The sequence below is a fragment of the Hyla sarda genome, chromosome 6 (genome assembly GCF_029499605.1).
Source record: "Hyla sarda isolate aHylSar1 chromosome 6, aHylSar1.hap1, whole genome shotgun sequence".
Taxonomy (NCBI): domain Eukaryota; kingdom Metazoa; phylum Chordata; class Amphibia; order Anura; family Hylidae; genus Hyla; species Hyla sarda.
The window spans coordinates 133585373-133600066 of record NC_079194.1 but is presented as its reverse complement, the minus strand read 5'-3'; the positions used below and the strand labels follow the sequence as shown (position 1 = coordinate 133600066).

General features: G+C 42.4%; 1 protein-coding gene across 6 annotated transcripts in view; it reads left to right on the top strand.

The window, feature by feature from the left end:
• LOC130276127 (inter-alpha-trypsin inhibitor heavy chain H3-like) overlaps window positions 1-14694 on the top strand; it is a 74592-nt gene that overhangs the window by 34419 nt on the left and 25479 nt on the right. For all 6 annotated transcript variants that reach the window (XM_056525049.1, XM_056525048.1, XM_056525047.1 and 3 more), the window contains 3 exons: window positions 1278-1446; window positions 1802-1927; window positions 3078-3259. In XM_056525049.1, coding sequence (XP_056381024.1) covers window positions 1278-1446; window positions 1802-1927; window positions 3078-3259 — 477 coding nt within the window. The remainder of the gene's footprint in view (window positions 1-1277; window positions 1447-1801; window positions 1928-3077; window positions 3260-14694) is intronic.

The following is a 14694-nucleotide window of genomic DNA, read 5'->3' as shown; positions in this document are numbered from 1 at the left end:
TAAAAGGTGGAAGGGAACAACGGATGGTCCATTGTAACCGGTGGGGGTAAAAACTTCCCCTGTAAGGCCCTACTCTCACATTATTAATTCCCTTCTTGGCAAGTGATACTCGCCCTAAAAAGGGTGGCCCCACACAGGAACCTCTCCCTATTTCCACCTACTAACACTGCCATTTCACAGGGTTTTTAGGTGGAAATAGGGAGAGTTTCCTGTGTGGCGATTCAGATCGTCCATTTGCGGCAATTCCGGGAAAAAAAGGAAGATAGGTCCTGTCCGAGATGGTATCTATCATCCTTTAGCAGTAGGAATGAGGTGGCACTGGTGCCACCTCACAATCGTCCTGATTCGTCGGCATTTTGAATGCTTTGAGGGGTGCAGTCTCTATAATGAGGTAATTTATGGGGTATTTCTCACAGAAAAGTCCCTCAAATCCACTTCAAACGTAACTGGTCCCTGAAAAATTCAGATTTTAAATTTTTCGTGAAAATTGCTGCTATAGCTTGAAGCTGTCTAATGTCTTCAAAAAGAAAAAACATGTCAACTTTATGATGCCAACATAAAGTAGACATATTGCATTTGTGAATCAATATATCATTTATTTGGAATGTCTATTTCCCCTTACAAGCAGAAAGTTTCTAAGTTAGAAAAATGCTAAAGTTTGGGATTTTTCACCAAGAAAGGATGCAAGTAATGACAAAAATTTACCAGTATATTAAAGTAGAATATGTCTCGAAAAAAACATCTCGGAATCAGAATAAAAGGTAAAGGCATCTCAGAGTTATTAATGCATAATGTGAGAGTGGCCAAAATTGCAAAAAGGGCTGAGTTCTTAAGGGGGAAATGGGTCCCTAAGAGGTTAATAAAATGTTTTTTTTTTTTAAGAAGTTTATTAGAAAAACTATTATTTTGCGAAGATGTACAACATCTAAAAAGTTTTTATATCTGACAGTGCCCATTTGAGGAATGTTCAAAAAGTGTCTAGAACACATTTTCGTACACTACATATACTCCACTTTTTGCTCTGGGTGACTGCTCCACTTTGTGTAGTACCAAATATTGATAACTCTTTCCCACTGCCTCCCTTACATAATGAAGGAAAGTAGTAACTAGTCCCATCACACTGGTGGCGGGATGAAATATAACTGGTTGCTATGTTGACAGGATAATGGTTTGCACTAGTTTCTATACATGGACTTAGATAATCTTAGATATGTAGACTGTAGATCTTTGAGCATGTTATACAGCAAGTATTAAACTTATGTGAATCTTTACTGCAGACATACGAGGCCTTCATTAAAATTCTGTCAGATTTGCCTGAGGAAGATCACTTCGGAATTTTGAAATTTAGCAGCAATGTAGTAAAATGGAACGACGCCCTCCTGAAAGCAACGCCCGACAATATCCAAAGTGCAATGAAATTTGTGAGCAAAATCAAGGCAAAGGGAGGTGAGATACAGTATATAGCAGCAGGGGTGGGAGGTACACAATATCATTTGTATCATGGTGTAGATGCTCTACTGAGACATGACACCCATTGAAATCCATGGTTCTCTCCAGTGGCTCTTTGCTCTGACTAATAGGAACCTGAAAAAGGAGGCCAATGCCCACTCCCCAGCTCTGCTCTAAATGGACAACCCCTTCAAGCCCTGTCTCTGCCCCACTGTTTCACCACTACATAGCACCCTCAGCGGGTCTAACATGGAGGGAGGGTTTAGAGGTGGAATGCCAGTTTGTAAATTCACCATTTTTTTTGTCATTCTTACTAGCATTAGGATCTAGTTAATATATTTTTGTGTTGTAGGAACTGATATAAATTCAGCTTTATTATCTGCCATCAAGATGCTGAAAGACGGGCGAGAAGCTGAAATATTCCCAGAAATCAGCGCTTCATCTATAATATTCCTCTCTGATGGAGACCCAACGCTTGGTATGTAGAGCTAGGATCACACTGGGATTAGAGATGGATATTTAAAGGTTAATTATCGTGGAGGTCATCAAATTGTCATGACTAGGATATTAAAAAGGATATGTGTTGATAGGATAGTGACATTATCACCTGTGCTTATGGGTTTATATTTGAGGAGATATGAAGTCATTGCCTATATTTGAGGAAATCCATTGCTTATATTTGGAGAGTAGTGATGTATTTGTTTACATTTGAGGGGCAGTGAGCTCAGTCTTTTTAGTTTGGGGGGTAGTAAGGTCAATTTTAGGAGGAGTGATGTCATTGCTAATCTTTGGATAGTAGTTATGTAGTCACATATATTTGGGAAGTACGGATGTCATAGCTTACATTTACATTGCTTTTATATAGGCAGTTGTGATTATGGGGACATTTTCTAAGACTTTCACACACTGGTTTTAAAGGGGTATTCTGGCTTTATACATCTTATCCCCTATCCAAAGGATAGGGGATAAGATGTATGATAGCAAGGGTCCCGCCGCTGGGGACCACCGTGATCTCGGTCCAGCCCCCGGCATTCTGTGCCCGGCGCTGCCTCTGAGACGGGGACGTCACAGCCCCTAGTGATGTCACACCATGCCCCCTTGATTAATGTTTATGGGAGGCCGTCACACCCCCTCCCATAGACATGAATGGAGGGGACGTGGTGTGACACCACGTCCCCATCTCGGAGGCAGCGCCTGACACAAAATGCCGGGGGCTGCACCAAGATCACAGGGGCCTTGCCACTGGGGATAGGGGATAAGATGTATAAAGCCTGAATACCCCTTTAAGGAGTAGAATGCTGGCATAAGATTATATAGATGTATTAACAAGCGCACAGCTGTAAATACATTGGGTGCATCTTTTTCTGTCCATGCACCATTTCCATGGCTGTCTTAGCATGACCTGCAAGGCGTGGGTGGCCCTACTCTCTCCACTAAGTCTCATTTATGGTGCAAAAAGGCCATAAGTCACAAACTTTAGTGCAAAATGAGGCTTGACCAACAATTCAAACTTTCGTACGCCATTTTTCTTGAATGCAAGCCTTTATAATTTTCCCCTTAGTATTTTCTTGTCTGTCCATCATAAAATTTCTGTATTTGCATTTCAATGACTTTTGCCTCATTTGTAGGTGAAACCAACATTGCTACAATAATGAAGAATGTGCAGCAAGCCGCTGATGGTGTGGCAACGTTGTACAGTTTGGGATTTGGTGCAGACGTAGATTATAGTTTCCTAGAGAAAATGTCCTTAGGAAATGGTGGTCTGGCGAGACGAATATATTTGGATTCTGACTCCGCTTTACAGTTGCAGGTGACTTTGAGTGTGAACAATTTATACTTTATAAGTGTTGTTTATCCAGAGTTTAATTTTGTGCTGTCTTGTGACTACCAGATAATAAGTACTATACAGTGTCCAGTTAGGTTGTGTCAACTTGTGACTAAACTAAACTAAATCAACTAAATGGTTAACTACAGCAACCTCCCTCATGTCTGTATACTATCCTGCCCAGGAAATAAGTTCTGCAAACTAAGACTAACATGCTTCATAATTGAAGATTCTCCTAGCCTTGGTGAAGGAAAATATAGATTTTATTAAAGACAAGACGTGAGTATTATTCTTTAAACTTCTTTTACTGAACTCAGCAGCAAAGCAAAAAAAAAAAAAAAATATATATATATATATATATATATATATATATATATATTTATATATATATACAGTGATCCCTCAACTTACAATGGCCTCAACATACAATAGTTTCAACATACAATGGTCTTTTCTGGACCATTGTAACTTGAAACCAGACTCAACATACAATGCTACGGACAGTCCAGATCTGTGAAAAGTGTCAATGGCCGGAAGAACTGACCAATCAGAATGGGCATTTTACTGGTAAAACCCCTGTATTACTGAAGTGCATGCACTGACTGGGGTCTGGTAGCACCCCCTACAGTACAGGGAGGTATTACATGTTCTGTACACGTTACCTGTACCAGAGTTCCTGCTCCTTTGGACACCAGGTAAGGGCAACTCCATGTTACTTTTTTAGGACATTGCCTGTACTGTACAGGACCCTGAAGAAGATCCTTTCCTCAACATAGACAGTGATTCCCAAGCAGGGTGCCCCCAGCTGTTGCAAAACTACAACTCCCAGCCTTTGGCTGTCCGGGCATGCTGGGAGTTATAGTTTTGCAACAGCTGGAGGAACCTTGGTTGAGAAACACTGACATAGACAGCGATTCCAGCTCCCAGCAGATCTTTATTACTTTTATATAAGGACTTGCTTTATCTATTTTAGTTATCTACTTATTTTTCTTAAATTTTTTCCTATTTTTGGATGACATTTTGGTGCCTTCAGAACCAATAACCAGGTTTCCATAGAGTTCTGGTCTCAACATACAATGGTTTCAACATACAATGGTCATCCTGGAACCAATGAATATTGTAACTTGAGGGACCACTGTGTGTGTGTGTGTATATATATATATATATATATATATATATATATATATATATATATACTTAAATGTACAGAAAAACTTTGAACACATATGGTATGACACAGCCAAACATGCTGTTTCATCACCAATAACCAATCAGATCAGCACAAACACAGTAAGGGTAATTGACATATGAATCAAATCCTTCTTCTTTGCGGAAATATGGAATGATCCAAATAACCGGAATACAGTCCCACTTGGATAGGAATGAAGAAGTTTACTTGTAAACAGTTTCTATAGTAAACACAGGAACTTTTGACACAATGTCGTGAATATGAAGATAATGGAACATTCATCAACAGAAGAACAGGAACGTTTGACACGGTGAGTTGATAAACATGGTAAATACTCCTTTAGACAGCTGAAAGACAAGTAAAAGGGTTGGGTTAACAGGGGAGGGAAAATATTTGCGTCTTGTCTTTAATAAAATCTATATCTTCCTTCACCAAGGCTAGAAAAATCTTCCATTTTATAACAAGACAAGATGCTCCTATTATGCTAGTTCAAAGCTAATGTTAATCAATACAGTTAAATAATATAAACATACTACAATAAAACCATGGAAACATGACATTCAAATCTGAAATAAAATCTTTTAATGGTCTATTCACATGTACAGTATTCTGCACAGATTAGATGCGCAGGATTCTCTGCTTCAGATTACAATGTAAACTGAATGAACACAGCTTGAAATCCTGCTCATCAAATCTGCGCAGAATACTTTACATGTCAATAGACCCTAAAAGTGGAATCAGAGGACCAATTAGCAGCTTTAAAGGGGTTATCAAGGGAAAAACTTTTTTTTATATATCAACTGGCTCCAGAAAGTTAAACAGATTTATAAAATACTTCTATTAAAAAATCTTAATCCTTTCAGTACTTATCAGCTGCTGAAGTTGATTTGCTCTTTTCTGTCTAAGTGCTCTCTGATGACACCTGTCTCGGGAATTGTCCAGAGTAGAAGAAAATCCCCATAGCAAACCTCTTCTACTCTGTGCAGTTCCCGAGACAAGCAGAGATGTCAGCAGAGAGCACTGTTGCCAGACAGAAAAGAACAACTCAACTTCAGCAGCTGATAATTATTGGAAGGATTAAGATTTTTTAATAGAAGTAATTTCCAAATCTGTTTAACTTTCTGGAGCCAGTTGATATATAAAAAAAAGTTTTTTCCTGGAATACCCCTTTAAGAATGTCTGAGAGAGAAGCTCCCGACTGGAATAATTTAGTTGAGACTGCTCCTCTGGCAGAATGAGCTCCAAACTTAGAGACATCTATGCCGGCTAAGTCCATAGTTTGTTTTACCCATCTAGCAAACGTGGTGGCAGAAACAGGATTATAGGGTTTGCAAAAAGGAATAAGAAGTTGAGATGAAGAATTATGCCTGTGAGATTCTGTCCTAGATTCGTAGGATTGAAGACAACGAACTACACATAGTTTTTCTTGAAGTGTAAAGGCTGGATAAAAGTACGACTGCAAGTTTGTTTTAGTACGATGATAAATAGAAAAGTAAACTCCTTGTGGAGAATATTGTCGTCTAGAAATATTAGACCAATGGATGTTTACCAACGGGTAAAAAAATCAATATGTTGATGTTGGGAAGAAATGGCCGAACGGTATAAATTGATAGTCCGGTAAGCTTTACCTTGATCAAAACAATAAGAAAGGAAGTTTATAATGTGACAGATCCAGAAAGGGATCCAGATCCTATTGAGCACTTCAATGAAGCCAAATTTTCCAGGATGATCTGTAAGCAGATCTGGTACCTGGAGCCCATGTATCAGAAAGGAGTTCTCTAGATGAGAGAGAAAGAGATGGGAATGATCTGGACGACCTGAAATTAACCATGTCACTAGAGGCAATTGATCCGATAAGATTAAAGGATGTGAGTTCCCTAGAGGATCTTGGAGGAGATCCGGAAAGTAAGGAAGAATCTGAGGAAAGTCTATGAGGAGATGTAATATCTGTGGAAACCACGATTGAGTTGACCACCATGGAGCTATCAGAACCAATGTGGATTTCCGAATTTACACCTGAAGAAGAAGGCGAGGGATGAGATTGAATGGAGAAAATGTGTATAGAATTTTTGTAGGCCAAAATTGAAGGAAATCATCCATTTCGGAAGCCTCCGGGTCTGGTCTCCAGCTGAAGAAGTGCGGAATTTGGTGATTGAGATGAGAGGCAAATAGGTCCAGATGTAGTGGACTTCATAAAAGATTGATCTGATGAAATCCTCGGGGATGGAGTTTTCAGTCGCTGTAATCCGTTAGAAATCGGGAATTCAATTCCGCAATAGAGTTAAAAATTCCTGGAAGATATTTAGCCTTCAAGATTATGTGTTTCTCCAGACAAAAGTGCCAGAAATCTTTGGCAAATTCTGCAAGGGTTTTGGAAGTGGTCCCCCCAGGCAATTGATATATTGTTTCAAATAACTTTTTATTGAATTTTCAAGAAATACAAAGAACTAATAAAAATGACATATAACCAAAACAAAAATAACATGTCTGCATATAAACAATGAATCTCAGACAATCTGTAACTTGTTATAGAATTTTAACAAATGTGTCAAAATGAAGGTTTCAAACGTAAACTGTACCTATTTTGTTACTATCAAATATTGGACAGCAGATATGTTGTCCATGCGTAATAGAACACAACAATGGGAGGAATCTTTTGCAGAGCTCTTGAGAGCAAAAGATCCTGCCAAAAGTTCAAAACAAATGATGTGTTCGAGAGATTCGGAAGGGGACCATTTTCCTCCAGTTGAAAGAGGACCGCATCGAGAGCCCCATCTGATCAGACTGACATCTGATTCTATGACTATATCTGGATTTGGATGAAAAATTGCTTTGCCATTCTAAAGTTGAATGTGAAAAAGCCACCAGTGGAGTTCTTCTTTCAAGTCTGAGGACAAACGAACTTCATCGGAATAATTTAGACCTTCTCGTAAATGGCGATTTTTTTTGTCTTTGGAGAGCACGATAGTGAAGAGGGACTGGAAAGGTTGCCTGAATGGATGCCAAAAGAAGACCTACTTCTCGAGCTATGGCTCTCAATGAGATAAGATCTTTCAGGAGTACTTGACTAATTTCCTTGCGAATAGTCTTCAACCTTCTGTGATGGATACTCAGAGTGGTCAACTGGATGTTGATCAAGAAACCTAGGAATTCCAGTTCTTGAGAAGGAACAAGTACCGACTTTTTGTAATTGATAAGAAAACCTAGGTCGGTTAAGAGAGAGAGAGAGAGAGAGGGTCCATTCCATGTGAAGAAGAATTAAATCCTTGGATTGGGCCATAATGAGAATGTCGTCAAGGTAGATAACTAGATGTACACATCGACTCCTGAGAGATGCCACAACTGGCTTTAAAAGTTTGGTGAAACACTAAGGGGCTGAAGATAGGCTGAATGGAAGGCAATTGAATCGCCATTTTTTATTGTTCCAAATGAATTGAAGGAAAGGTTGGGAAGAAGGGTGAACTGGAACTGTCAAGTAGACATCTTTTAGATCTATATTTATTAACCAATCGTCTTTTAAAAAATATCTCGAAGAAGATGGATACCTTCCATTTTGAAGTGGCAATAAACCACAAAATTGTTGAGAAATCTGAGGTTGATAACAGGCCTGTGGCCACCATCCTTCTTTTTAACTATTAAATGTTGCTGATGTAACCTGGACAATTGGGATTTACAGGAGTAATAGCCTGTTTTGTAAGTAGATCTTGTATTTCTGAATCTAATACATCTCTGTCCATTTGAGAAAAATGTTTTGGAGGCTGGAGTACAAGTTGAATTGGTTGAGATATGAATTCTATCCGATAACCTAGAATGGTATTTAGGATCAATAAGTCGGAAGTAATCATACTCCAGGTTTTGGAAAAATGTATGAGTCTTCAGTGGATAACTTAGGGAAGGGGGTAAATGTCCTACCTGAAGATGGTCTGTCCCCTGGAAACGCCACGGTCTTCCTCGGTATGGGAAGAAAGGTTGGGTGGTAGTGGAAGGATCTGGGTATGAGGATTGTCCTGGTTGATAAGAGCCTCTGTATTGCTGTCTGAAAGAATGGGCTCGGACGGGAAAGCGGCTCCGTCCTCTCCCGGCCCTCCCGAAAACCTTATTTGAAAAGACTTTTCTAAGGGAGGTCTGGGCTTTTAAGATGGAAGAGAAGAAGCCCACGTATTTTCTTTAATAAATTCTTCCCCGAATAACATACCCTCTGTTGGGTTCTCAGACTCGTTAGAGGCCAATTTGGTCAATTGGGGGTAGATTTTCATCAAAATAGCGCTCAGTGGAAATGGCAGAATTGGCATTGCCAAAGAAACACATGGCTCGTTGAGCCCATCCTCTTAAAACTTCCGTATCAACGGGTCTATTAGAAGTTGATGCTTCTTCTGCCAAGTCCAAGATTTTGGTAAGTGGACCTAGTATGTCCATAAGGTTATCTTGGCATGCTTTAAAGCTTCTATCTATGCCCTTTTTTTGGATTTTTTTTCTGATTTCATAAGGAATTTAGTCAAAATTGGATCTACATCCGGGGTGAGTGAAGCATTGTGAGGGAGGGTGGGTCTTAGGCTCTCAGCCTTAAGTTTATTATGGGCTGATTTATCAAGGCCCTGTTTTGTCCATAAGGATAAGTACTGGGCAACTTTGGGATTGGGAAGCCACTCTCCGGATCTAGAATGGCATATGAGTGAGGGATCGAAGAATGGATTCCCAGTATCCCCAACAATAATTACGTCCTTATCATCAGGGTCGTCAATTATTTCACCACTCTCATCAGAGTAATAGTCATTATCCTCCATGACCTCACCTTGGGAATCTAAAAATTCGTCCGAAGACGATTCTTGGAAAGAATCAGGTTTTGTCTGCTCAGCGGATTTCTGAGCCCATTTATGATGTTTTTCCTCAGGGGCAGAGGGTATGGAATGCATAGGAATCGCCCTGTTCACAGGACCGATGTCAGATCGGCGGTCATTATTATGATTGTGGCGAACTCTTTGAGCCGAACATTTTGAAATCTTAGTAGGGTGATTACCGTATTATTGGTCTTACAAATGGCCTTTTTAGGGACTTTAAGACCTTTAGCCATTTTAGAGACAGAGGTCTCAGGAGACCAGTATTGGTCGGAGGGTGTGGAATGACCAAGAACAATAGGATCCGTCGTATTGGATTGGGATAAGGCTATAGTAATGGACCTATTTATACTGTCATGGAGAGAAGAAACTGCAGATTGGACTGCTGAATTGACAGATCTTGAGACAGAGTCATCAACTAGGTGTTGTAGATGTTCATGAGTGATGGACTCAGAGACTAAAGATTGAGGATGGATGTCCTTGTTAGATGATCTATTGTCTTCATAGCACTAAATGTAAATTAATTAATATAAATAAATTAATTAAACAATATAAATTAATATATAAATTTAAATATTAAATATATATATATATTTATATATATATATATATATATATATATACAATAAATATCATAAATATTAATAACATATTAAGGTAAAATAAATTTATATATAAATGAATGTAAATATTAAATATGTGCAATAAAATGTACAAAATACATTTTTAAAATATTAGGGTAGAATAAACCTAAAGGGGGCTTAGTATTAAATTCAATTAATACAGGGTATAATATAAATTTCAGACACTAGATGGCAGCATAGCATAAGAAATGATTAATTTAGTTACAAAATGTCAGAATAGAGATCCGGACATGAAATAACTAAGAAAGGGTGCATTCACACCACGTTTTGTACATACGGGTGCCCGATCCGGCGGGGGGAGGGGCAAACTGGGTGCTCCCATGCCCCAGACGGATCAGCCCGTGACTCGATTTACTTTAATGATCCTGTCCTTATCTCTGTGCAACAAAACACTGATGTGACAGGGAGGTGAATCGCTGCTGGAAAAATGCTTTTCTGTGCAACACACAGCTCTGTCTGTCCCTCTCTATCTCTCTACAATAAAAGGCTGAAGTGATTGGCCTACGGTTTTAGATCTGGTCCAAACCGCATACGGGTCAAAACTGAGCCGACCGGAGTCAAACGGTGACTCCGGTCGGCTCAGTTTTTACCCGTGTGCGGTTTTGGACAGGATCTAAGACCATAGGCCAATCACTTCAACCTTTTATTGTAGAGAGATAGAGAGGGACAGACAGGGCTGTGTGTTGCACAGAAAAGCATTTTTCCAGCAGCGATTCACCTCCCAGTCACATCAGTGTTTTGTTGCACAGAGATAAGGACAGAGAGCAGTGTGTGTTGCACAGAAAAGCATTTTTACAGCAGCAATTCACCTCCAAGTCACTACAGCATTCTATTACAGAGAGGAACAGAGAGCAGAGTGTTGCACAGTGTATTGCACAGAACAGCAGCGATTCACCTCAAGCCCAAATCCTGCCTAGAAGCCCTGATAGGGAAGGGAGTGAGATTGAAATTGCAGCGACTGTGTGCTGCAGCACTGGTGTGTACTGCTGGCGTTGTACAAAAATACTTTTTTTAAGCGAACTGGAGCGCATTGACCTCCCCTCATAAGTGCATACCACATATGTATATTTAAATGGTGTACTATTTTGTTCCTGTCTAAGTCTTAAGGGCCTAGATACTGTGAAAGGCCAGCCAAAAGTACCCACTGGTTGGTGTTGTACACAAATACTGTTTTAGGCGTAGTGGAGCATATTGTACTCTCCTCATATACGCATTGAGTATGTCAGGCAGAGAAGTGCCAGGATGTGCACAAAGGAGTGGCAGAGGTCTAAATTCATCAGGTAGAGGTCGCAGCAGACTAGGGGCAAGTGGCAGCAGGAGTCGCAGCAAGATGCCTGAGCTCCCGGTATCAGCTAGCGGTCGTGTCTCGACCAGCAACCCATCTGCTGTCATCGATTGGTTAACATGGTCATCCACTTCATCACAAGAGACATCTGACACCCCCAGTCAACAGTCGGTGGGTTCCTAAGACACAACCCTCAGCTTTCCTGGCCCGGGAGCAGTCCCTGTCCTCCCATTGCCTCTGTCCTATGCTGTTTCCTCCCCTAAAGTACTTATTCTGTGGATTCAGCGCCGCTATTTAGTGAGGGCGATCTAGAGGACAGTCAGCAGCTACTGCCCAGCCAAGAAGTGGAAGAGACATCCGCCGCTTCCTCCTCTAGGTGGGCAAGTAGTGATGGGGAGAGTGGTGTGGGAGGTGGTATTGGGAGCGTTCAGGCTTCTGAAGCAGACACTGTTGAGGAACCTGAGCAGGACATCAGTGACATGCAGACACAACTCGATGATGATGAAGCTGATCTCAACTGGGAGCCGGGTGCAGAAAGGACTTCATCATCAGGAGAAGAGGGTTGCAGGTTGCCTGTGAGGCAGCAGCTTAGCCAGCAAGGTGGTAGCATGGTTGGCAGTCAGCATGGTGGCAGAAGTGGAAAGTCTGGAGCCAAACTTGCTCGGGGTAGACCATCTGCTTCGCGGCAGCCTACCTTCCCTTGAGTCAATCAGTGCGGACTGTTGGTGGGAAAATCAGCTACTCGGCGGTGTGGCAGTTTTTAATCAAGCATCCGGAGGAGGTTAACGTGGCCACATGCAAAATGTGTCGGCAGAAGGTGAAGCGTGGCCAGGGTCCCAATGTTTGCACCACGGCCCTGCATCAACATATGCAATGTCACCATAAAGCGGCCTGGGAGAACCATGGCTCCGATGTGGTGGTCCAGCCTGCTGCATCACCCAGTGGCACGCCACTCCCTGTTTTAGCCAGCCAAGGCTCCACCACCTCAGCCGAAGGGAGCTGTGTGTCATACTCAACTTCTGTTGCTCCAGATGCCCCTGCTCCTCCTACTTCGAGTCAGTCATTCCACCAGCAATCCTTCGGCAAAGCCATTTCCAAGAGACAACAGTATGCGCCCATTCATCCAACGGCGCAGAAGCTAAATGAGCTCCTGTCCAAGTTGCTGGTGCTGCAGTCCCTCCCTTTCCAAGTGGTGGACTCTGCACCTTTCAGAGAACTGATGGCTTGTGCCAAGCAGAGGTGGAGAGTCCCAAGCCGTCATTTCTTTGCGAAGAAGGCAGTACCAGCCCTGTACAATTTTGTGGAACAGAAGGTGGGCCAGTCCTTGAGCCTGTCGGTGTGTACCAAAGTGCATGGCAGCGCTAACGTGTGGAGCTGTAACTACGGTCGGGGACAATACATGTCCTTTACGGCCAACTGGGTGAATGTGGTTCCTGCACAGCCACAACAGTAACTTGGACAGGTTATGCCACTTCCGCCTCCTCATCCTCCACCATGTCCCCAGCCTCCACTGCATGGACAGGTCTCAGTCCCCCTCCAACATTCCATGTGTGCAGGGCACGGCTGTGTCACGCTGTTCTTTCACATGGTTTTCCTTGGCAAACGGAGTCACACAGGGGAGGAACTGCTAAAAGTCATTCATCAAAAAATCAAATCATGGCTTACTCCACGAAAACTGGAAATGGGAACCATGGTGACCGACAATATGAAGAACATCTTGTCTGCGCTGTGACAAGGAAGCCTGAGCCATGCGCCCTGCATGGCACACGTGTTCAATCTGGTTGTCAAGCAGTTCCTGAAGTGATCACCCCATCTGCAAGACATCCTAACAATGGGAAGGAAACTTTGCATGCACTTCAGCCACTGGTACACTGCAAAGCACACCCTCCTTGAGCTGCAGCGTCAGAACGGTATCCCCCAACATAGTCTGATTTGCGACATTTCCACACGTTGGAATTCCACCCTCCAAATGTTGGACTGACTATACGAACAGAAAAAAGCCATCACCGATTTCTTGATGATCCAAGCGGATAGGGGGACTCCCCTGTGTAGCTTCAATGTCAACCATTGGCAGCTCATACGTGACACTTGCCATTTGCTCAGGCCCTTTGAGGAAGCCACATTATTAGTCATTCGCCAGGATTACACTGCTTCATCTACTACAACACGTGTTGGAAACAATGGCTGGTCAGGGCACTGGAGACGTGGCGCCTATATCTCACGGCCACATGGGCCCTGTGGGGGCTGACCTGGAGGAGGAGGGGGAGGGGCACAGTGGAGCACAGTTTTGGTTTTGCAAGTTGGGCGGTTTTTCTAGTCATCTGACCAGAGAGGAGGAGCAGGAGCAGCTAGAGGAGCTAGAGGGTTATGAGGAAGGTGAGACAGAGGACCCAGACACATAGTGGCAGTATGCAGAGGAGATGGATGCAGGGAATCCCTCCGAGTCTCTTGCACAAATGGCACATTGCATTCTCACTTGCTTGCAGCTCTCCACCTTATTGGACCCTCGCTTCTGGCACAAAATGGGGGCCTTTTTTACACCCACTGAGAGGGAGTAGAAACTGACCTACTACAGAGAGCGGAGAGGTAGAGAAAAAAGGACCAACGATTTTCCAGGCGCTGCTAGCTCAAAAACACCGGAGGCACGAGTTATAGATGAAAGATCCTGGCAGGGATCATATTTATTAAAAAAACAAAAGTACAGATGACACGTTTCGAGGGTAGCCCCCTCTTCCTCAGCTCAACATGTTGATCTGAGGAAGAGGGGGTTACCCTCGAAACGCGTCATCTGTACTTTTGTTTTTTTAATAAATATGATCCCTGCCAGGATCTTTCATCTATAACTCGTGCCTCCGTGTTTTTGAGCTAGCAGCGCCTGGAAAATCGTTGGTCCTTTTTTCTCTACCTCTTCGCATGCTTCAACAGGACAGTTTTACCTGACTCCTGCGGACCCTCCGGCTGAGCAGCCTGCTCCACCTATATACCTTTTATTGAGGTGATATGCACTATTTCTCCTTCTCCAAGGTGAGTAGCCACTTTTAAGGGGCTTTACTACTCCATACCTACTCTAAGGGTAATACACGAGGCGCCGTTTGCGGTCTTTTTCCCCTGTAAGGCCCTACTCTCTCATTATTAATTCCCTTCTCTGCAAGTGTTACTCGGTCCCAAACTGCCATTTCCCAGGGTTTTTAGAGGGAAATAGAGATTTTCCTGTGTGGGGCCACCCTTTTAGGGTGAGTAATAAATGCCAAGAAGGGGATTAATAGGGTGAGAATAGGGCCTTACAGGGGACGTTTTTACCCCCACCTGCTACAATTGACCATACGTTGTTCCCTTCCACCTTTCCGAGGAAAGTGTCACTCGTCTTAAAAAGTGCTGCTCCACACAGGAACCAATCCCTAGTTCCACCTAAAAACCCTGGGAAATGGCAGTGTTTGTAGGTGGAAATAGGGAGAGTTTGCTGTGTG